This window comes from Pezoporus occidentalis, unplaced genomic scaffold, assembly GCF_034315485.1.
Source record: "Pezoporus occidentalis ecotype Australia unplaced genomic scaffold, CSIRO_AGI_Poc_V1 ctg3, whole genome shotgun sequence".
Classification (NCBI taxonomy): Eukaryota; Metazoa; Chordata; class Aves; order Psittaciformes; family Psittacidae; genus Pezoporus; species Pezoporus occidentalis.
Window position 1 is genome coordinate 17,939,686 of NW_026914940.1, and position 24,734 is coordinate 17,964,419.

The 24,734-nt window shown below is 40.0% G+C and overlaps 1 protein-coding gene across 9 annotated transcripts in view; it reads right to left on the minus strand.

Moving 5' to 3' along the window:
- OXR1 (oxidation resistance 1) overlaps positions 1–24,734 on the minus strand; it is a 224,370-nt gene that overhangs the window by 46,194 nt on the left and 153,442 nt on the right. For 5 of the 9 annotated variants that reach the window (XM_062627184.1, XM_062627183.1, XM_062627190.1 and 2 more), the window contains 3 exons: positions 9,328–9,410; positions 1,994–2,101; positions 1,024–1,143 (listed from right to left, as the gene is read on the minus strand). In XM_062627184.1, coding sequence (XP_062483168.1) covers positions 1,024–1,143; positions 1,994–2,101; positions 9,328–9,410 — 311 coding nt within the window. Of the gene's footprint in view, positions 1–1,023; positions 1,144–1,993; positions 2,102–9,327; positions 9,411–20,423; positions 20,668–24,734 lie in introns of those variants that run through there. The other 4 variants (XM_062627185.1, XM_062627180.1, XM_062627186.1 and 1 more) reach the window with 3 other exon arrangements.

A 24,734-nucleotide genomic window follows, 5' to 3' on the forward strand; every position in this document is an offset into this window, starting at 1 on the left:
ATAGGCTATATGGGTAGGTCTATTCTAACATTTACAGTTATTCCAAGACTGATACGGACAAATGTGTTCTTGCAGACTAGTGTGTTTACTGTGCTGCAGAACATTCAGTTTGCCGTAAAACATAAAAGAAATTCTTCAACACAAATGACAGCAGACATATTGTGAGAACAGGAATACTAGGCCGTAGTAGTCTACTGCAGTAGACATTTGACAGCTTGACCAAGCACTATGAAGAAAGCTTGGGTTTTGGGAGAAAAGACAGTATCTCGGAAAAGAACAGTAGTAACAGATAAAGAAACATCTGAATAAGCTCATAACTGCACAAACTGCAGAGAAGCTCAGGTTCCAATATGGCGTTTCCTGCTTGGAGGCCTTCCCACAGAGTTCTGTTGACAGCAAGTCAATGTTCCTGGAAAGACATATGAACCTAGCTCCTAGCTAAGAATCTACATTCAAGCTGAAATACAAAGCAGCTTTGATGGCTAAATAATTTTTGTATTAGAAAAAAAAAAAAAAATCTACAAAGGTAGAACTACTGAATAAGCCTTTCACTGAAACTGGCTTCCTCCCCTCCCCATTTACTTTATTTTGCTAAATGAAATCAGAGAACCCCTGCTTGCACTGCTAAAGGAAGCGGGGGAGCCCTTTTAGCTATTTGAGTATTCTTGCCCATGTGTCACTTCTACAAAAACTCAGTAAGATTAGAGACAAATGTTTAATTAGCTCTGAAAAGTAACAAATACAGAAATGAAGTAGGAACTAGTATTTAAGATTTCAGTGTGCAAGGATAGTAATTTGCTACAAACAGCTTGCCTTCAAAGCAGTTTTCACATAGAAAACTGTCATTTACGAAGACTAAAAGCTTATATTTACTTCTAAAAAGGTACTATTTTACTTTTCAACTTTTAGTGTTGTTAAATACTTTCTCCCCAGAATGAAAGGATAGTTTAAGAAGAAAGCATAGCACCTGTAACACTTCTCTTGTAAGGGAAAATTAATTTCAAGGACAACAGGTATACCTACATTTACTGCAGCCTTGTCAAGCTCTGCTTCGGAAGATGTAGGTGATAGGGGACTTATAGGACTTAGAGAGGGGGAGCTGTCCACACTAGAAATGTAGTCTGGGTCAGGAACATACAAAATCTATAAAGAAGATATAATGTAGTTAGAAGTTATGCTTTCAGTTTTACTTTAGATTTCCCAGCAGTTCAGGTGTGAATTTCCTATGCTTTCTCAAAATAAGCCATACAAAAATCATTCCTGTTCCTGTTAATTTTAACAGAAATTATGAATTGACGAAATACATATCACACCAAATACTACTAAATTTTACCTTTTAAAGTTTTGTAAAGCAGTTATATTAAGATTGATTTTCAGTCATTAAGGATTGATTTTAGTTACAATAGAGGAAAAAGTTCACGTAGACAGCATGAGAAGTATACAGCTGGACGGAAACACCCAATACAGTGTTCAAGGAAGACCTGCCCTATTATTTCTCTGCTATTTGAGTAACCAAGAAACAGCCTGAGCAAGTTCATAGACACAGCTCTTAGCACTGGGGGGGGGGAGCAACAAAACCAAACCAAACCAAAATCCCCAAACCAACCAACCAACCAACCAAAAAAAATTAACCCAAACCAACTGTACTTATTCACCCCCCTTATATACATTATTTTGGCCACTGCAGGCTTTCAAGCTACCTAGACAATTTTGCAATCAGAAATAAACACTGGATGTTTTCAAATAAAGGGCTAATACCAAATGGCCAAATGTCCTCTGATCTTATTTAAGAGAGACAGGTAGCTTCATGAGATGTCCCCCTTTTAAGCAGTTAATAGGCATAAGGAATCACAACCTACAGAAAAATTGAAAACTCTTTTACAAAGCGAATAGAAAAACCAGTAATAGAAGTAGTTTAACACTTCCTCTGGTAGAAATTAGAAACAAAAGGAAACCAGTCTTTGTTGGATAAATAACATGTATAGTGTAATACCTGTCCAGGAACGACTGCTCTGGAGAAAAGCTTATTTAACTGAACCAGCTCATTGGGTGTTGTATCAAATTTCAAGGCAATACTGTTTAAAGTATCTCTTGATTCCACCTGTATCAATTGGGAAAACAAAAAAGAAAAAAAAAACCTGTAAGAAGTTAGTTCAAATAGTGGCTTATAAATTTTATCATGTGTAAATTTACCAGGATTTTGATGAACTATAAGTCTTCATGTCTGTCATCCCCTACCCTGCCCCGCCCCAAAAAAAAAACAAAATAAAACCAAAACCAACCAAATAAAAAGAACAAAAAACACCCCAAACAATCACAAAACTGAAATACAAATCCCCACAAGAAACTAAACTCCCAGAAATATACCTACCTCTAAACATGAGGATACTGCCACAAGACACCTGCCTTCCCACTATGCTTCCTTGTGGCCAGAAGTGTCAGTCACACACACTAAGCTGTAGGCTTAGCTACTGCACCAGAACTTCAGGTCTATAAATTCATTTCTGGGTACCACTGGACCAATGCACAATTGTCTGGTTACATAGAACCCTTCATTCCCCAAAACCTCACCTACAGAAAAGCTGAAGCAATCTCTAAATGCAAACACAGTCTCCTCCTACTGAAATAAGCTTCTGTTAACCTGACTTTCAAGTAAAAGCCTTCACTGAGATAAAAAGCTAAAGTACTGAAGCAAAACAGGTCAAGTAGGCTGACAGCAGACGGAGCATAAGCATTTTGAGTAGGTGATTCCCAAGTAAAGACAGGGCTTTTTCCAAGCTATTTTCACCCTTGTTTTCTAAAATGCAGTCGGTATGAACCAACAGAAGAAAGTTTTATTCACAGAGACTATTTCAGAATAAAGAATTCTCAGCAGGCATTTAAGAACAGGGATATGACAAGGTAGCATACAACCAAAATAAGTTCATTGCACAATGCACAGGGCTTCATGAACACTGCACCAGGGAAAACAAGAGGTGAACCAATAAAGCAAAGCTATGCTTGTGATGCTAAACATGGAGCACAGCTAGAAAATAAAAAAAATAAAAAAAAAACATTGCCTCCTGCCTTAAATGTCTTCTCAGGTGTCCTTCTATTTACATCTGCAGAAGCTATACACCTTCCACACTATATAAGTAGCAAGTATTAGACTATCTACTCACAGGTTTATATTTTCCTCCTATTGTCAGGCTGTTCTCTTAACTAGCTACTTTTAATAATTACAGAAAAGACTGCTTTCTCTTTTAAATTCCCTCTACTTAATTTTCAAGGGAACAGTGGGGAATTGGGGGAGTGAAAGTCAAACACACACTTTTCTTCATAGCAAAAGCCAGTGGATATCATTAGCTGACTACATACCCACTAGGTATCTGCCACTTTTCATCCGCTTCCTTAACAAAAATGTGTAGCACCATGCCTTGTATGCCTTGTCAACTGTTACTAGAATTAAACAACAGATATCCTCTACTTCTGTTTGAATGATTAAACTGGGGCAGAAAACAGAATTGAGGCTAGGGTGAAGGGAGTGAAGGTCTTGGAGCATACACAGCTTTTTGTAGTGCTTGCCCCAAGAATAGACCTTGGCCTTACACAGTCACAGAGAAAAAGGCAGAGTTTGAAACGAAAAGACTAAACCACCTTGCTTTCATAACCATGGTACAGTGGAGGTAAGTAATAAAACATACATTGAGCTAGCCTGCCTCCAATTGTACTCTGTGGTGGATTGTACCAGTTGAATTAATACGTTCCATGTAACTAATCAGCATTATACATTTTGCTGTCAGTAGACTATAACAAGGCACATTTATTCTTCACAGAAACAGCAAACATTTTGCCAGAATGGAAAAATATGCATCTACAGGTTATAGTGTTAGTTAATATTGAGTGATTAAATACTTAAACATTTTATTTGCATTGCGAGAATAGCTGGCAAACAGAGTTCCTATTGGCTGCAATGCAAAAGTAGTACATAAAAAGTTTAATAATTGCTCCTCAAAACACATTCCCACTTAAACGTTCCAAAGCTTAACACTGAACAGAATGTTCATCCCAAAAGAATTCAGGAAAATAAATGCTCTCTATTAACTTTTCACAGTTATGTCACATTAGGGAACACATGTCAACAGTACAGGAATAACTAAGTGTAACTAACAGATACAAAGAGAAGTGGGTTGTCCTGCAAAAAAAAAAAACAAACAAAAAATCAGCTACAAATATAATGTACTTTGAAAGCTGTTACAGTTCAACAGACAGAAACAGAGGGCAATCTGGGATACTAGCATAATTAAGGTTCCTAAGAGTTGAAGAATTTCCTTCCATACAGAGTTCATTATCATTTTATAAAGGTGCATTTGTCAGCCTAGATTCACTAACGCAAAAAGATAGGATATGGCCAAAAACATGGCAATTAGCTTATTTTAGATAATTTTCTAATTCTATAATGACAATTCTTTAGATAGGAAGCCATTAAGCTAAACAAAGCAGCAAGCATCTCTCTCCAGCAGTATTTGAGATATGACTCTATTGTAGTAGCTCTTATTAATTCACTACTGCATTATCATGTAGATATGCAAAAAATAAGAATATTATCATATGCCACTTTTAATTGGTTCTGAAGCAGAAATCAAGTTAGAACCATAGCCTGACCAGAAACGTACTACTTGTTGCACAGATAACAAAATTTGCAACCAAAATAAGGAACTGTGTTTCCATTAGAAGCTCGAGGGCCGTAAAGATGCTCAGAGGGCTGAAGAACCTCTCCTAGGACAACAGGCTGAGAGAGTTGGGCTTGTTCAGCCTAAAGAGAAGGCTCAGGGGAGACCTTACGGAAGCCTTCCAGTACCTAAAGGGGCCTACAAGAAATCCGGAGAGGGACTTTTTACAAGGGCATGTAGGGATAGGACACAGCTTTTATCTGACAGATAGGAGATTTAGATTAGATACAAGGAAGAAATTCTTCCCTGTGAGGGTGGCAAGACACTGGAACAGGTTTTCCAAAGAAGCTGTGGCTGCCCCATCCATAGAGGTGTTCAAGGCTAGGCTGGGAGAGACTTTGAGCAGCCTGGTCGAGTGGAAGGTGTCCCTGCCCACAGCAGGTGGTTGGAACTAGATGAGCTTTAAGGTCCTTTCCAACCCAAACTATTCTATGGTTCTATGATAATTCAGAAGGTCTCCTAAAACAAACTGTAAAGTGAGATGCAAGAGCCTTGCCCAAATCCAAACTCTGCTCTCACATGAATGTTGGAGGACATTAGCTGCTAGGTAGGTATGACTGAGACATTTAAGAGTAACTCATGCCACAGTATAAAATACATTAAAAGCAGCCATTTAAAACCCACAAAGCTTAAGCACTTCAACAGTGCATTCACTCTATTCAGCCTTCAGAAAGAAAACCATCTGGTGAGATGTCTTGGCAGCTACAGGTTTTATCTCACAAACCAGGAGCACACGAATAGCAAATATAAGCTTCCTTTTCTTATTTGGCTGTAAAATTTGCACAGGCACATCTCTCCGCTATATGGGATTTTCAGAGACCAGCACTGATACCTTCTTAAAACAAAGCACCTGTACATGCAATAAAGACTTCCTGAAGTATCTCCTTATTTTCCAAATCCAAGATCTATTTTCCAATTCTCAGATTTTCTGCCATTAAAAAAAATAAATAAATAAATCTGAACAGCCAAAAGCTGAAAAAATAACTTTGTGAAAAAGCACAGCTTAAGAATTATCAAATTAAAAACATACCACAACATACCACAGCCACCCCCAGCTTTTCCAATCATTTTTTCCTCACCTATTCAATATTGGAAGAGAGGGTGAAAAATCATAATAAATAAACTGTAAACATTCAACTATTAAAGCACTATGCTGAATCTTCATGTGATTATTTCCCCTTTTGAGATGAAAGGGGGGTCATGAATGATGACCAGTGACTGCATTGTTTCACAATTTTAAGAGAATGGCAAGATTTGTTCCAATACAAGTAAACCTCTAAAAAACCACCACGAGACATGTGAAAAGGCTATTTTATTCCCTGAAACAACTCAAAATAGACTTGAGCTGGCCAGCTGGTGTTTTGAAGTAGTTCAGTACATACCATGCATTCGCTTTGCTTCCTTCAGTATACTGACTCGAATATAAAGATTGAAAGATACTGATTAATGAAAATGTAAAAAGAAAACAACAATCACTTATTCAGGATTGTGTTAACATACACAAACTGCTTTGTACAGTAACTGCTGTTGAAAAAGAGCTTCTCAGAATATCAAGTCATTTCCTATACTCAAGAGCAAGAGCTTCTAGTCATCAACTCTTATGCAAAGACATGCGAGACCTTACTACCTAGTTACTCCTACCATAGTCACTTACATATGTATACAAGTAAGTCTAAAATTCTAAGTTAACTAATTTTTAATAGATACGACTAGATACAGAAAGAGCCACTGAAGATCCATAGCTTCCATCTTTCTTCACCAACAGAATCCCAAATTGAACACTCTTTTCAAATCACTGTGTTCCTGTGTGAGCAGAGGTACATCTCATCATCCCTTTTCTGTTAACAGAGCACTACTTTTACACACAGATTTGACAGGTGTGCTTGTGTGCAGCAGTAGAGAAACAGATTCAGAGTCATCATTAACCATGGTTCAAACTGCCTCCACTTCTGTCAGATTAGCAACTGGTGAAGTTATTTAAAAAAAAATTATTTAAAACCAAATCCCTCTACCGACATTTTAATGAACTGCATCTCAACAACTGGAGTTCACTCATTCTTCCGTTAAAAGTCAGGCACTGACTAACCATAAACCGGAGTACACAAATAGGTTTTTTAAAAGAATTTCAAGGCTAGCTGTCCAAGAACCAGAAAAGAACAAAACAATAGTTTAAAAGCATTAAAAAGAGCTAACAAAATTGAAGACGTGGGAAGACTAGGAGAGGTGATGAAAAACAGGATAACAATTCGCCTCGAGAACTGACTGTGAATTCTGAAATAACAGATAATACAAATTTGCATCTAATCTGTTGACTGACATTCAGAAAAGGAGAAACTGTATTAACTTAAAAAATATCTGTTCACAGTCTAGACAGTAACAGTGAACATAAACCATTTTTCTGTATCCTTTACAAGCAGCTCAGGACTTGCTTCCTTCACTTTGTACCAACTTCTGCCGACATCTTCTTGCTGGCACTACATACAGAACAGCAGTTCAAAGTTTTTATGCTTTCAGAATAAAATCTTTAATATTAAAGCTGAAGCCAAAAAGCAGTTATAGACAAAATGTATCTGATTGTATAATTATCCCAAATGTAACATTGTTTTTTAAAAAAATTCCGGTGGGAAGTCTATTTCACCTTAAAAACCCATAGCCTGCATCAGTGAGATGCCATCTTGCTCCAAACTTCAGGAATACAAATAAATCCTTCCCTCCTAAAACCATGTAGTTACTGGAAAAACAAAACACATTAAATTATTAAAAAGCACATCCTTCCCAAACACACACAAAAAAAAAAACACAAAACAAAGTAGAAGCCCACTAACTTTTCAAGAGTACTCATGTTTGTGTGTGTGTGCCTTTATTCTTCTGCTTCTCAGAGCAGCAACACATGCAGACGTACATGTTTATGTGCCTCTGCTTTGAGAGCTAGCAGGACTAAGAAACAGACATAAATAAGTTTCTCTCTCTACACGTATTAAAGTCATAAATAATAACTGTACCAAAGTATCACAACAGTTACCAGACCTCTCTAATTTCAGTTTCTTAAGGTTAGATCTGTGTATTTCATAAAAACATACGCACACAACATATAACTGAAGCTCTGAAAATTTATGTTACTTAAGTACTTCATGAGTGAAATGACCAAGACCAGACAAAATAGAGCATTTATGTAGCTGAAATGCAGCATGCTCCATGCATGCAACAGGCTCCTTTAGAACTGGACTAAGTTTAATCACAAAAAGTCTTCAATTCTTATGAATTGCCTTTTTGTCTCACCAGGAAGCAATGCATGCTTCAGTACGTACTAAAAAAGTTATTTTTGCAAACAAAACCCCACCTACTGGAACACAAAAATCTGCAGAAGTACATGCAACTTGACGCAAATATATCAATTTTAAGAAGGAAAGCTTGGTGCTTTAGCTTTGCCTGGAATGTTACGTACCAAGGTAAATGCATACGCATGGTGGCAAGAGGAAACTTGAGGGATTTACTGCCTGAATAGGAACCCCAATTTTACAGAGTTACACCTGAGCATTTTTTCCAATAATTTCAAACAAAATGGGGTTAACGTAATAGGAACAACAGTCACATTTACTTTATCATTCTTCAGCTGCTGGAACCTAAGCAGCAGAAATTTCTTTTTTGAATTTCAACTTCAAGGAAGTCTTTAGGTTAGAATTGTATTAAAATTCCCAATATAAACCACATTTCATGCTTCTAGCTCCAATATGCAAATCCTCTGCCCCTCTCTAAATGATTATCACACCATTCTCACACCCACCATAGTGGGGCCATATCACAGCTTGGCTTAATGCAAAATTAAGAGTTAAGTCTCTCCCGTATCTTACACTTGGAATAAGAGAACACCAAGAGGTCAACTAAAGACCTTTTATAAAGAAGTTCTCAGTTTTATTTTATCCTGTCCAGCTTCAAAAGCACTCAAAGCTAACTGGTACAGACTTACCTATTTTCATGTCAACCCTATAAATGTTATTTATAGGCTTAATTATATTTCCAGTATATAACATGACAGATACTTCTCACTTCAGTTTCCCTTAGTAACCACAAATGTGAAAAGCTGACTGCAGCATAGTTTGAGGGTCATTTCAAGAACAGAACAGGCAGAGAAAGGCTCCATTTTCAGATACTGCTGCAGAAACAGATCTGTGCAGTAAAAGGTATAGATCTACAAAAATCCTTAGAACACCAGAAGGTCAGTATCGAGACATAGCTCCCCCCCAACTTCATTCTGTTATTTCTCCTGATATCAACAGTTTATTAATAATGCTGAAAGCAGGGAACTTCCATATGATTTTATAATGTTATTTACTGTTTCTAACTAGTTACCTAAAAGTGAATGCTCAGACCGATTAGCTTGTTTTTCAAAGAAAAACCAAAACCAAACAAACCCCCCCCAAAAACAAAAAAACAAACCCAAACATTAGCTACTATTAGCTAATTTCCAATTTAATACCTGTCAAAATAAGCTATTAGATACACATAATTCTAAGCTTAAAAGGTAATGCAAATTATTGTTTTGCTTATATTTTGTAATGAAACTAAGTCTGCACTTGCTATGCAATGACATTCTAACAATAAAGCAGTAACTTACAGAATATTCAATAGTCCCTCTAGGTTTTTGAAAAGACATTCGCCGCCCATCTTTCTTGTCTGGGGTCTTCTTCTGGCCAGTGTCTGAAAAAAATTGAGGCAACGTGCGTGTTAAATTCATTTTACTCTCTCAGTACTGTCACAGGCTGCTGACTACAGCCCCGTGGGCAGACATCTAATTCACCAGTTAAACAGCTTGCTCCCGGTGACTCTGTCTAACAGACAACCGGCTGCTGTAATAGGAACTTCATTCCTCTGCAATGCTTTAAGAATTTGACCAATACCAACCACTGATAACTAGGAATCAACTAACTGCTCTCCAGGAAGCTACTAATGAAGGAAGACTAAATAGGAGATTGACCTCATCAGGCAAGCAACGTTCCTGGAACTACTGGGTTTAATAGATGCTGTATCACACCCATCCTGCTTTCATCTAGAAGGGAGGTGATCTAGAGTTCCTGTGTATTTGATCTAGTCAGTGCAGATTTTTTGTCACTGCTTGGTAAGTACACAGCATTTAAAGCTTTTGTATAAGCAACACTAGTGTTTAACTTCAGAGTTATCCTGGCCATAGCAAATACATACAGCCTGTATATACACAATATAGATTCTAAATAAATAAACATCACAAGAACTGTTCTTTTTACTGGGGCATTGTATTTTGATGATTTCCATTTCACAGGCCTGAACCATACTACCTTTTTATACTAATTGGCTTGATATTTATGATAATGCAACAGTATACTTACATGATTCGACATAAAGCCTTTAATTTTACATCTCTAGAAAAAAGTGGGGGTTTTAACATCCATTTATATACACACATTAATTTTTGAAACTAATCTCTTAAATTATGCCTGTCACAAAGACTCCACCTCGAATAGTTAAATACCTGCTATTAAGGAGCCCAAAACATTTACATGAGATATGCTTTCATGCCACAATGTGATTAGTTATACTCCCATTATGATACACTCAAATTTTTGTTAACCATAACTGAACATATTTAGTGAAATATTTCAAAACAAATTAACAGAACAAACAAACCTTACAAAACAGACAAATACTTGCATGAATTTCATATTCCCCCTCCCAAAGTTCTTCATGGACAGTTGAAACTATCAAGATACAGGGTAGGGTGGGTGACAGAACAAACCAAAACCAGGCAAAAAAACCCAAACAAATTATATAGGAAGTTCTGCACTGGCAAGAAAGAGGGAAAGAAGCATCTTACAATTGCTACAACTGGGCAATCTGCAGAGGACAGCAATAAAAGTGATTTATAGCAGACTCAACGTAAGTAGTCTCCTGGGGTATTTTTTTATATAAGGGAATAAATATTGGACTAATTCTACTTTTTTTATATCTTGAAAAAAGTCTGATGGAGAATGTCCCCATACCTACAAGATAAAAAATCATCTATAGATTATATTACTTATAGTAATACAGCTATGAATGACAGTCAAGACGCTAAACCTACTTAAAAAAATTTCCAGAAATTCTGAATACCGAGGCACTGTAACTCTGCCTCCTGTCTTCATTCAAAACATTAAAAGCTATTTCATCCCTTATTTACTAATTGCAGCTTTTAAAAAGTTACATAAATGAAACCTTAATTTCTGCTTATATTAGTAGCTTTTAACGGCACAAGTAACATCTCTAGAGGAAATTAAGCCAACTCAGTAATGAATGGCATCACTCTAAGCTTGTGTGTAGACTCAACAGTAGCCAACATTCTCCTCTTCCAGGTCAAATATTTTGCTGCTGAAGTCTGACTTTGCAACAACAGATGCCTCTCCCCAGGAAGCTACTGAAAAACTGAAACAACTGCTTCACTGTAGCTCTTCCAAAATTTTCAGCCCATACCAAAGCTTTGCTAGTAGCCTAATCATTTACTTGCAACAACAGTCTGGTTCACATACTCCTAACCAAAAGTCAAAGAACACAGATGAACACAGACAGCCCAGAATTCCATATATGCCTTAATTATATATGGAACATCCCTACTGTAAAACAAGCATCTTCCCCTGCTGCTGGCCTGGCCCACCCCCCTCAGATAGATACAGAGAAGCCCTATACTACAAATGTATATACATGCTTCATCCATATATAGCCCAATGTTGTTTGTGTCTGTTCATTTTCCTTCCTAACTGAAATTTAAGCTTCCTTTTTCCTCTTGTTAGCTCACGTGTAAGTATCTAAAAAGTCTGCAGACAGGTGCCACTCAAGAGGTCAAGACAAGTTATCTTCTCCAGTAACTGAGAAGTAGAATAATGTCTTGCACAAATAACCACTTCTGTTTCTTATGCCAGAAATAAAAAAAAGGAAGGAAAGCTGTTTGTTCTTCAGGGCAGGAGGACCTGCTGCTTTAGACTTCAGTGCACTCCAACTTCAGTAAAGTAAGAACCACCAGGGAGAAGGGGTGGGGAAAGAAGGTCCTTGTTGAAAGCACCCTGGAGAAAAGCAGATGCCAGAGAAACTCCTACCACAAATTCCCCAGGAGATTATTAGCTGCAGTTTATTGTAGGTTGTTATTTTTATTTTTATTTAATGTTATTCCCTCCCCTACTCCCTAAGAGTAATTCCCACCCTTCCCATCAGTGCCCACTTCCATTCCTTCCCTCTGTGGTAGCATTACTTTGCCTTCAGTATATGGATATGGATTCAGGTGTTTCATAACCTGATGAAAAAAAGCCCCCCGAGTCAGGAAGAGCTGGAGGCAGGCAGGGCTGAAGCAAAAACTAGGGCTTTTGTACAATTACAAACCAGGGCTTTGACAGTACTGGTCACAGCTGTCGAAGCCCACACCTCTGCCCACAGGCAGACTGCTTGAGCTGCCAGTTCCTACAGAACACATCCATTTCACCTAACGTCTTAGAAACAAAACTAGGAAGTATTTCAACTGTGAAAATAGGTCACAGTAGTAGAGACATAAATTCAACCTTTGTTGATGGCATACTGCAAAGCCTCCAACTACTTCTCACTGAATGAGCCAGCTATTTTTGAGAGATACGTAAACACATCTTTCAGCCATCCTCATGCTCCTAGTATTCTAGGGAGCACGTGGAAATGGATACAGCATAGGAAGCAGTGGTCTGAAAAGACCTCAACACCAACAAGAATCAGTGTCATCCTTTCATTTTACTCTTTTCCTGCTGGCAACTGCTGTACAAAGCCCATCTCATTAGGTCACACACAATCATTATCTCGTCTGCCAGCAGAGAATATCAAAGGCTGATGCACTCAGACCACAAGTATAAGAAAAACCTGACATCACTGAACAAGCTGCACACAGCCTCAAGAGTCACCAGTAACTTGTGGGACATGGGATCTGGGGTGCTAGGTTATCAAATGTCTAGCTGGGCTGTTTCAGAGAGGAGCAAGACCACACCTTCCATAACATCAGAGTAGATGCTTTAATTCTGAACTACCATTTTGCAGGCCTGGGCCTTCACAACAATTTGAAACGCCAAGTGAAAAAGTACATAACAGATCCACAAATGACAAAAATATTTCTACTGTCTAGGATTTAAAACACTGTAACTAGAAATACACAGAAGGCAGTGTTCAAAATGACACTGGACCAATATTTAGTCATAAAGAACACATGTAGAAATTCAAGATTAAACAACAGTAGCATAAGAATGGTTACATATAATCAGCATAATCAGAGAGGAGGATGAACTGTTCCAACATATTTATACAAGATAGGAAAGGGGTTTTGGGAACATACAGTTTATAAATAAGGCAGCTTTGGCCTTAGCATATGTAACAGCCAGCGGCATTATTCAACAGAAATTTGAAGGCAACTGAAGTTAAATTCCAACATTTGTGGCGGAGTATCAACTATCAGCTTCTATATGGCCACTGAATTTTGGTTGGCTGGAAATATTCCTGTGGCACTGCTAGTTCAAACTGACATGACAAGAGTGACATTTCTCATTTCTTAGCATGTTATCTGAGGTGAATGGTAGACCTTCATTCTTCTGTTTGCTGGTCCTTCTATAGCACATCCTGGCAATAAGAGCTGGTAAACAGAACTCAAGATTTGTACTGTGACTAACAATGCAATAATACATGCTAAGAACTGTTTAGGAGTATCTTCAAGCTCTGCACAGACCAGGAATGTATTAAATTTTCCTTTACCCTACTATTTTTCTGCATGATAAACTTAAAACTCAAAATACCTTGCAATCCTTCTCAGCTGTTGATTTTCCATTCTTTTCTATGTTAACAGCAATTACAAAGATCACTTTTTCCAGATGAATAAATTGATAAATCAAACAGGTATCCTCCAAGATAAAGCAAGTTAGCTGGAAAAGTCAACACAGTGGCAATTGCTTGTAAGTAATAACTGAGCTTAATATGATTTAGATGAGAAAAAGATTATTTATTCCCTCTTATTCCTGCAACAAGAACTGCAAGTTACGCATTAGATTTACATGTGTTAAGAAAAAGGCAGAGGCGGTAACCTTGTTAAATGCTTGTCTAGGACACAGTTTTCACAGGATCTTAAAAAAAATAAAAACACACACAAAAAAAAACAAAATCACACAAAAAAAAACAAACCCATGCAGCACATATGGGGTAAAGATTTTTAAAAACTGAATCATAAAAAAGCAAGGAAAAGAAGTCTCTTTTTTAAAATATTTGCAAATACGCTGTTAGCAGCACATGAAGCAACTTTCTAATTGATAAAACAGAGGCATAGATATTACATCTTTGTAAGATTAGTTCTCCTTAACAGCCATTATATCTTTAAATTCTATTAATATATAAACAAAAAAGATTAAAGTAGGAAATCTTCATATTAAGTAAGGCCTGGTGACTTGTGTTTCCTAACAGCAGGAGCTACATCTCAATAGAGGGACTGTCTCATTGATCCTCCTCCCTCTCCTGCAGATAGATATGCTTATGCTAATTACTGAAACATTCTCAGTTATCTTCCAGTGTCTTAAGAACTAGAAATAAGAGGCCTTAATGGTAGCCTACAAGATGCTCACAGCCTGCAGTTTTGTAACCAAAATGTTAGGTTTTCAGACCAAGGCAGTACCATAAACAATGACCCCTTTAATGCCCTCTTTAAGCAACTGTTACTTATTTGTGATTCAGTCTAACAAAGTCATGCTCACAACACTCTTGATCCTTATCACTGCTCTCCACGTGATGCTTTTGTTCACATTTTTCTCAACCAAAACCCCAAACTAAATGCATCCAAGACCTCATTAATACTGCGTCAGCACCTCAACACATCAAAATAGTTTTCCTGCAACAGATTCAGCACCGATTCAAATTATTTTTGTGATCCCCCTGACACATAACAGTAAGCCTCCTTTCCTGTTCCATCTGGAATATGCATGTATACAGTTTAATCATTTTATAAGTTTACTGCATTAGGTTTGCAGGTGACATCAAACAGGGGGGGTCAGGCAACAGATCTGAGGGCAGGATTACCATGCATGGGGACCTGGAGAGGATGGAGGAGCAAGCTGACAGGAACCTTATGAAATTCAACAGAACACTCCTCCAGACGGGAAGGAAGAGTCTTTGTGCTGTACAGAGTGCCACCGCCTGACCAGGGAGCAGCTCTGCTGAAAAAAAACCTCCTGTACCTTCCAGCTAACTTCCACATAGGTATCAAGACAACAGAGCCAGGCTCTTCAGCGATGTACCAGGGAAGAACAAAGGACAACAAACATAACAGACCAAAAGGAGAGATTCTGACTGGATAAAAGGTAAAAATCTAATTGCCCAGAGCAGTTGTACAGTTTCCATTCTTGGACATTTTCAAGGCCGAGTGATTAGCACTGAGAACCTAACCTGAGAACATTGCCTTCCCCGCTTTATGCAGGACTAAACCATCTTGCTTGCAATTTGAGCTATTGATAACTATGACTCCTCCCCACATTCTTCCGGCAGGCAATGCAGATGCATGAGGCCACCACCAAACCAAGCCCGAGTAAGATCCACACACGTAACACAATGAGGTGCACTGCTTACTGACGCACAGAAATTTATCATTCATACATGTAGTAAGTTGAAATGCAGCCACGTGCATGCAGGATGTCATAAAGCATCAGCTTCAAAACTGTTTTAATGCTGGAAATGGGAATTAACCAGAAAAAATAAGACATTGATGAAACATGATGCATTAAAACAAAAATGCAATGCAGTCAAAGGACACTAGATTACTAGAATAAACTATACTTAGATTATAAACTAACCTGGCATATAATTGGAGCTCCTATAAACTGAACTTCAGTAAAACATTTGATACATCAGAATCCTGTTGAACAGCAAAAGCAGACTAAGAATTGTAAACTATGTCAAAAATTCAGCAGAGGGGAGAGTGAAATAGAAACTAGCAGAATGGAGGGGTCTGTTAATGAGTTCCCAATGGACTACTTCTGAAAACAGTTCAACAGTACATCAGCAAACAAACTCAAAAGCACAATCAACAACAAAGGCTGCAGAAAAAGTCCCAACGCTTGGAAGAAAAAAAAAACCAAATCAAACCAACCCAAAACAACAACAACAACAAAAAAAAAAAACAGCAGTGCAAGATATAGCAGTACAAACCATAACATGAAGTAAAATATCATTTAACATCACATGCACCAAGGGAATAGTCAAGCACTTCTATATACTAGTAGCGTGTAAGTCAGAAGATTGTGCATACATTAACATATCACAAGATGACTGAGTCACCAGCCCAATACATTCCAAGACTACATTTGCTTCTTATGCTTGTACCCACTGAAGTATTTTCAGACATGAAAGTGAAGCATTAGCGTTTTTGTAAAGGGTGCTGGTACATTTCACATGTGCTTCATCCGGAACAGTATGTACAAGAAAACTTACAGAAATTTGTCTCTCCAGTTTGAAGCCTCTCTCATACTTTATTATACACCTGTTAATTTCTTGAAAAGTACTGAGTGAGGGTGAAGTGAAGAAATCACCTACCTTATTCTTATGTCTGCTTTATTCTGAAACAGACTTCTAGGAGATACTAACTTTTACAGGAGGACTTGACAGATGTACCGTAACTTGGCCCTGCACATTTATCTTTCAAATGCACTGCTGTTGCCTTACAGAGGACTGACAAGCCACATGGCTTAACAGGTATACTGTGTATGGTTACCTTACTGGCCAACTCAAAAATTGATAGGAAACACAAGTAAATAAACCCACAAGCCACACAGTTCAGAACTGATCAAGTTGAGCCTGAAGAGAAAAACAACAAAAATTCTTTTAATAGAAGGCAGCTAGAACAATTTCTCTGACAGACTGGTTAAGAGGATTCTCTGAGCAAGTAGCTCTGAATGACTGGTTTTCATTTCTTAAACTTCTGTACTTTTTGAGAGACATACTGCAGGAAATCAAGATTGCCTGTGCAGTATATATTCTCCCTCTATGAAGTGACTGCAGACAGAAGTGAAATGAAAATGCTTAGGAGGAAAGAAGGATGAGACTCCAGGCACGGATTCATATCCTCACAGAATCCAAGTGTTATCTGGAGAAACGTCTTGAGTACATCTACTTCAGCCTCCAGTGTGAAGCAGCAATACTGTCAACATCAAATTAGGTCATCTTAAAACTGTACGCTGTGCCAGGGATGGACCACTATCCTATGTGAAGTTTACTCTGTTGTCCAAGACCTCTCAAGCCAAAAGTCGTGACCTACTCTCTTCTCAGGAGTAAGAGAAGAGAAAAGTAGGGGCAGCAGCCACGATCAGATTGCCTCTAACCCACCATGGTCTTCTCTTTGCAAGGTTAAAGCCCAGCTCCTTCAATCCCTCCTCACAGGTGACACACCCCCAAACACGGAACCTCTGCAGTTTCTCAGAAGCCTCCTCTAACAATGGTACACCAAACCAAAGAGCATATTCATAGTATGGCCCCAGCAGTGTCACTGAAAAGAAGAAAACATATGTCCCTTACTGCTGGCCACAGTCCCTCTTTCACAGCAGACAACACAAACAGCACAATAAGAGACATGCTGTTGGCTCATTTAAGAGGTTTGCATACATGAGACTCAAATTAAACTGAACATTCAAGTTAATTCTGCAGCAAAGATAACCCTCAATCACACATTCTCTAAAGCCTTGACTTGCATTTCCAAGCAACTTTGATATGCTAACATCTACAGTATTACCAATAAACAAGAAAGCTACATTCCATTCCAGGTGAATCTAGGCATACATACATACTAGCTCTTTCTAAAAATTATCAAGAGACTATCTTCAGAAGTATTTCAAAGCCCACAAGGCTGTTTTGCTGTTCTGGGTTGCCTTTTTTTTTTTTTAAGGAATTTTACACTGAAATGATTGGTAGCACCTTTACTAAAGTCAGATACTTTCTCCACAATTTCTGGTTCTCCTTGCATTTTTACCCTCCACCACAATCATTAATAGATAAAACACCTTCCTAAAGTTATTTCACTGACTTGGCTGCTGACACAAACAGAGGAAACTGGTTAAACAGGTTTACAGCCTCCTGTGGCACTACTCAGTCTCCCAGCGTCTCCTCTTTCTCCCTGCTAAGAAATACTATAAACTGTTCTGCACATACCCAAAGTAGTACGCAGGCTCAGAGCAGTGATTTAAGGTACACCATTTGAACAGACTTGCCTCCTGGACTTGGAACCCTTGTAGAGCTGTTCAACTGTTTCGGAAGACAAGCAAGAAAACAATAAAACTTAAATCCACAAATATTTAAAAAAAAAAATTTAATTTCACTTCTACAATACAGTATGAATAAACCCAGTTGTTTTGCTTCAGAAATGTGGAAACAGGGCTTTAAGGTATTTGCAAAAAACTGTTCTTTTAAAAAGTAATGCATAGTCAATACTGAACCATGCAAGAACAATGAACACTGACAAGATCTTTCTGAAAGTCTTAAGTGGGGGGAAAAAAAGCTAGAGTAAAAATTAGGCCTGGATCCTGAACACCCCACACACAGACTGAACATTTGGAGTAGTTGGGATTTGCCATAAAGGTTTAAGTTAATGTCAGGGGACCCATCTCTAACTAAAACAGCTTGGATTTCAACTGAAGTATTCTCATCATCGTTACAACTTCTACAGTACTCATTACCAGGGCACAGGCAGCTTTTAGAAGCCAGCAAAACACTTGCCAAAGAAGAATCCTACAGTCACAAGTATTTTTCTTCTGCCCGTAACTGACCCTGTGAAGAAGAAGACAGCATGGGGCAGTCAAGATCTAACTGCCTTACACAGTCTGCTTTGCCTAGGTGAGGAAAACCCCTCGGTACGGTTCTGTCAAAAAGGCATATCAAATACACAGAAACCTACACTGCTTTCCAGAACTGCAGTCACATTTCATTAACACAAATCTTAAGTATTACATTATGAAAGTATCTGAGGAAATACTTTTCCTGCTCAAAGCTAGGGAAAAGCCAAAAGATTGTAATACAGTCTAAGTTGATCCTTTGTCCCAGGGCAAGAGGGGAAGAAGAGTCACAGAGATCTTTTTGCTTCAAGAAATCACACTTATCACAGCAGACGCTTTAGACCAACAGCTGAACACATGGCCTTGTAATAATTAAAAGGCCAGCAGATGCTGAAGAGTTTTACTGACATTTCACTTCTGCAAAAGAACATAAGCAATCTTTGTCAACAAGCCTTTAACAATATGTACAGGCCTTATTCAAAGTACTTAATTTCACTGCTGAAAATCAACTTACTGCCTCTTTTTCTCCCTGTATGTCTTAGTGAAGAGGGACACAGAATAAAGAAAGAGGTACTGTAAATACAGGTAGTTATCTATTATTCTTCTGTGCGAGAAGTGTGATTTAAGGCACACAAGGAGACATCATCTACATCTGACAGGCTGCATGATAATTCCTATTGCCTTGCCTACTAAAGTAACAGATTTTGTTTCAGTTGAGGAAAAAACGATTTTACTCTTCTACGTGGAAGGAATTAAGAAATTTAATTACCTTTAATAATACCTTTCAGTAGAGACCTGACTTCAACCTTACCTACAGACCATGATAAAGATGCTATCAACCACTCAGCAGAGAGCTTCTTGAAACAGGGAAAAAAGGGCAAGATTTACTATTCACTGTGTATCATTCTCGATATTTTATAAAGTATTTTTACAAATTTAACTTTACACTCTTTCCAAGCAGTCCTAAGACCATGCTAACTTTACTAGTTGCATTATGGTTTGTTTTTAATTTCCAAACAGTAGCATTATGTCCCTAGAGTCCTTACAGGCCAGCCCTCTTTTGCATACCGTCTCCGTACATTCGCTGTCCACCCCTCCAGTTCTCATGGTATTGCTTGCCAACCTGAGTGCTCACTTCAGATGAGTACATTACGATATTCATATTTACAGCCCAAAGGCCTCTTGTTCTCAAGCACAGGACAAAGTCTCCTGACTGTCCTGTTGGACCACTGAAAGGCAGAGCCTTACTTCTGCCCTTACCACCACCAAACCTACTTCCAAAGCCTGTTCTTCAGTAGCACACAGGAGCCAGACACCACCTCGTACACAACGGAGCTCTCACTCCTGGGAGCTTGTGTTCCAGTCACCTTCCCTCCCCCGGCTCAGTAACTACCAAAAATGTGTGTGGGACGGCAGCAGGTAATGAAAGTAAGTGTAACAGCACTGCCGTGAAATCAGGAAGACGTAGAGCAAGAGCAAGGCTGGCTTTTGCTCTCTACCCGTCCTGTGCCACCACTCCTTCGGGGCGCAGGCTCCGCTCAGGCAGCCACCGGGCATAGGCAGGAGCCCCGGCCCCGCAGCGCGACAGGCCGTGGCCCACGTACCGCACCCCCACCTTAACCGTCTTCGACCGCCGCCCCCTCCCTCAGCCACCGCTCACAGCCGCCACGGACAGCCCCGGCGCCAGAGGGAGGGCCAGAGCCCGCTGCAAGTCTCCCGGCCACGCGGGCCGCTCCCCGCTGGAGAAGTGGTCCTCTCCTCTCCCGCTCCTGCTCCTATTCGTGCTTCTCCCAGAGCTCGCTCCTCTCCAGGAAAGCTCGGAGGGGCTGAGAAGCCGAACCCGTTACCGGGGAGGCTCCTGACCCACCGTGGAGCCCGCCGGCCCCCACCCCTTCCCCGCCGGTACCTGGCGCCGGCTCGACGGGACTCTGTGCCCCTCGGCTCCGGCCGTCCTGGAAGCGGACCTGGCGGAAGCCGCCGGGTACGACGCCCCAGAGGCGGCTGGCAGTACCGCGCAGGAGGCGGCCGCCCTTGCCGGTAAAGGTGGTGAGGTAGTCCATGGCGGGAGCTACTAACGGCCGCGGAACCCCATGGCCGGGCCGGACACGCAGCTCCACCAGCCGCACTCCACAACTTGGACAAACTTTAGAGCTCGGCCCCGCCTCCATTTAAAGGCGCCGCGCTGCCGCCGCCGGCGCTGGGGGCGGACGGTTGCGAACTGGTATCCGCGTATGGAGCGGGCCGCGACAGCCGAGGGCACGGGGGCCTGAGGCCGCCCTTGCTCTCCTCGCCGGCCCGGGGCAGGACCCGGAGCAGGGGCCTCGGCCGGGGCCGGGGCCGGAGCAGATTCGTTGGCGCCTCGCGGGACTGGGTGTCGCGGTGCGGGGCTGTGCGGGTAAAGCCGCTCTCCGGCGGAGGGGCCCCACAGCTTTCCAGCGACTCACTGTTTTTAATACAGGCCGGCGGAGCTAGGAGGCAGCCTCCTGAACTGTTTTGCTGCAAGAAGATGGCCCGTCGTGGGCACGACTTTCAGGGGTGAGGCCCGAGGGCAGGACGGGTGGGCACCTGGATCTCCTCACCGCCTCCGTGACCGCTTGGGATATCGCTGCCTTTCAGTCTCAGGCAGGCTCACGGCCACCTGTACATCTTCATGAACTTACCTCCAGTTTGGGGTTTTAGTTACGTTTTGTGAAAGCTCACTGCTTAACAAGCATGTGCTGCAAAGCTTTGTATTAACTTTATAACTTTTTATGTTCCAGCATTCCTTTACTAAGAACCATGGAAATCAAGAGTCAAGGCATATTTTAAGTCTTCTCAACGGTTTTTGATACTAAGATGTTTTACTACTGTAACTGTAAAACAAGACCAGCTGTGAGTGACACTGTTGGCTTTTGCTGTTCTGTTTTCATCCCTCACGCTCAGTTTCCTGTCATCTGGGATGACACTGTCCTCGCTGTGCTAGGCCAGCCCGGGTCCCCCTGCCCTCCTTCGAGTATTTGCCCATGTTGATACCTGACTCAACCTTTGAACTGTGTCAGTTCAGCCTTCCTGCAGAACATACTAGATACACAAATGTTTCTTTCTTTTTTAAAATGACGTTTGGTTTGTGGGGGTTACTTGTGCCCTTGCATTTTTTGTCCTTGCAATTCTTGGGACTTCTAAGGTTTGGAGAAACAAAACCAGTTAGAGCATGATCCAACATTTTAACAGAGAAAAAAATACTTAAGACATTGAATCTGTTATTAAAATCTGCTTTACAATGTGTGTTTTGCAAGTATTGAGGCTGGAAGAACAGCCATACTGTTATATTTAATACCTGTGCCCTAGACCTTAAAAACAGAACTATAATGTGCTTATATTCTAAACAGAGAATGATGCAATTATATACTGCATTTAGCTGCAAATCAAAGTATTGTTTAATAAAAAATGTTCTTGTAGAGCCAAATCTATTGTGTACATGCAGAACAGAGGAACAAAGTGCTGAGCTATCTCAACTCCTATTCACTTGTAGCAGCTGCTCAATTAAATCAGAGTTTAACATCAGCATTTTGGAGTGCTCATTTCTGAGGGTTACTTGATGTAAACAGTACACTCAAATCCACCTTTCTACTACTTAAATCAGTTCCTGCTCAGGAGATAATGATGCTCAACACTCTTTCCACCACCCCCCCACCCCCCCCCCCCCAATAAAACGTTTTCTCTGAAACAGAACAAGAAATTTTCAGCAGAATTAGCTTTCCCTCCCTCTCTCCCCCCACGACCTGCCAATAGAAATGGGTACGTAATCTGTCTGTTCAAGGAGCAATGAATAAATCAGTCACTGCATGGTCTAAGTACCACTTGATGTTTGGTATATAAACTATTCTGCCTACCAGATCTGTCTTGCCCTAAACACTGTAATTAGTTTTCATTTCATTACAGTGTTTCTGCTGTGGAGGAGCTATAGTTAGTCTTTAGCCAAATTCAGCAAAATTTACCTACATCTTTGCACCAGGCATTAGTTTACACAGGTGGTGCTCTGCACTTTCGAAACTTTGAGCTAGCTTGTCCACCAGAATTATAGCCACATACACACCTCTCTTTTTATACTGATTGCACGTATTTCCTCTGTGGTTTGGAATAGTTCTGTTTTTTTCTTTCTCTTCCAATCCTATGTTATAGAATCATAGAATTGTTTAGGTTGGAAAAAACCTTTAAGATCACTGAGTCCAACCTTTAACCCAGCCCTGCCAAGTCCACCACTATACCATGTCCCAAAGTGCCACATCTACACGTCTTTTAAATACTTCCAGAAATGGTGATTCAACCACTTCCCTGGGCAGCCTGTTCCAGTGCTTGACAACCCTTTTGGGGAAGAATTTTTTCCTAATATCTAATCTGAACCTCCCCTGGCCCCTGAGGCCATATTTATTGTTATAATCCAATGATAGAGGCTACAGATTCAGATTCAGCTAACATTCTGCAGCACTCAAGGTAAATATTTTGATAATTATGAATTAGTTACATTTTAGCTGTCTTCATCTGCTTTGCTCACAGCTAGTCTAACAAGTATAAAATAATCACCTATTACTGCAATACAATTTTCATTAAAATCATTGCCCATACTCAAAAGCATCCATTTAGCAATGTTTTTACTTAGGAAGCACAAATCCTTCAATTGAACTGTCTTAACTGTAAAAACAAGATTTAGGTATCTGTGTTCAGAAAAGATAATAGTACTCTTTAAGATCAGAGACACTCATTGACTACTGATAAAATTTAAAGACATTAAGGTAACACAATTATTTGTATTGTATTGTACAATAAGTACATTGTTATTACATTGTGAAGAATACAGTCAGAGCTATACTACTTCAGTAGGCCTCTTCCACACAAAAATCCAGTAGTACTATTGTGGGCTTTAAGATAACTGTTTCTACTTTGTTGTGCCATGCCTATGATAGCAAAATTTTTGTCAAAGATGTCAGGTATGAAAGGCTTAATCCCATGTTGTTCATAACATCTAATATACTGGGATTTAAGATTATAGGCCACATTTTCCTCTGAAAAGCTTTGCAACATTCCTTAACTTTTTAATGGATAGTAAAGACATAAACACTACATACATAAGCAGTGAGTATCCCTTTTGCCATAGAATGAAACCAAATGTAAATATGTTCTACAATATTTATGATAATTTTTTATACTTATCTTGAACAATATTGATGTGCTCAGTGTCTACAGACAACCAGGATTTCACTGAGGGGTAGGCTAGTGTTTCTGTTTGATCTCTGAATGTGCAACAAGGATCTCTCCTAGGTTTATTTTCTGGCCTGTGATATCAGGTGCAGAAACTAGTATCACTGGTAACACAGAGCTTGTAAGTCAGTCACTTAAAACTGGCCCTCCAAAAGAAGGAGCTGACCTCACCTGCTCTTCATATAATCATGGCATGGTTTGGGTTGGAAGCAACCTTAAAGCTCATCTAGTTGCACCCCTGCTGCCATGGGCAGGGACACCTTCCACTAAAGCAGGTTGCTCAAAGCCCTGTCCAGCCTGACCTCGGACACTGCCAAGGATGGGGCAGCCACAGCTTCTCTGGGAAACCTGTGCCAGTGCCTCACCACTCTCATAGTATTTTTTGTTTTTTCCTAATATCTAATCTGAATCTCCCATCTGTCAGTTTAAAGCAATTAACCCCTTGTCCTACATGCTCTTGTTAAAAGTCCCTCTCCAGATTTCTTGTAGGGCTCCCTGTAGACACTGGAAGCTGCTCTAAGATCTCCCCAGAGCCTTCTCTTCTCCAGGCTGAACCACCCCAACTCTCTCAGCCTTTCTTCATAGGAGAGGAGCTCCAGCCCTCTGAGAATCTTCGTGGCCTCCTCTGGACTCACTCCAACACGCCTGTGTTCTTCTTATGTTGGGGGTTCCAGAGCTTGTGCCTGTTCCTGTGCTACCAGTGTCAGCACAAACATTCATTTAGCAGGTTGGTGAACCTGCAGTAAAGGTCATCCATTTAAAAGTATCGTCTAGTTTAGACAGAACTAATTAAACTTTAGTTTGTAAACACCTGTGGAAGGAAAACATGCAAAGAAACGAGCAGAAGTGGCTGGATGACAGGACAGGAAGGGAGGAAGGTGCAAGCAAGCCTATTTGTATTCAGGGCCAGTGTATGTTAGCTCAAACTGACCGTCCAACTGTGGCACAAATGGAGATGCCTTCCTATTGGTATTACACA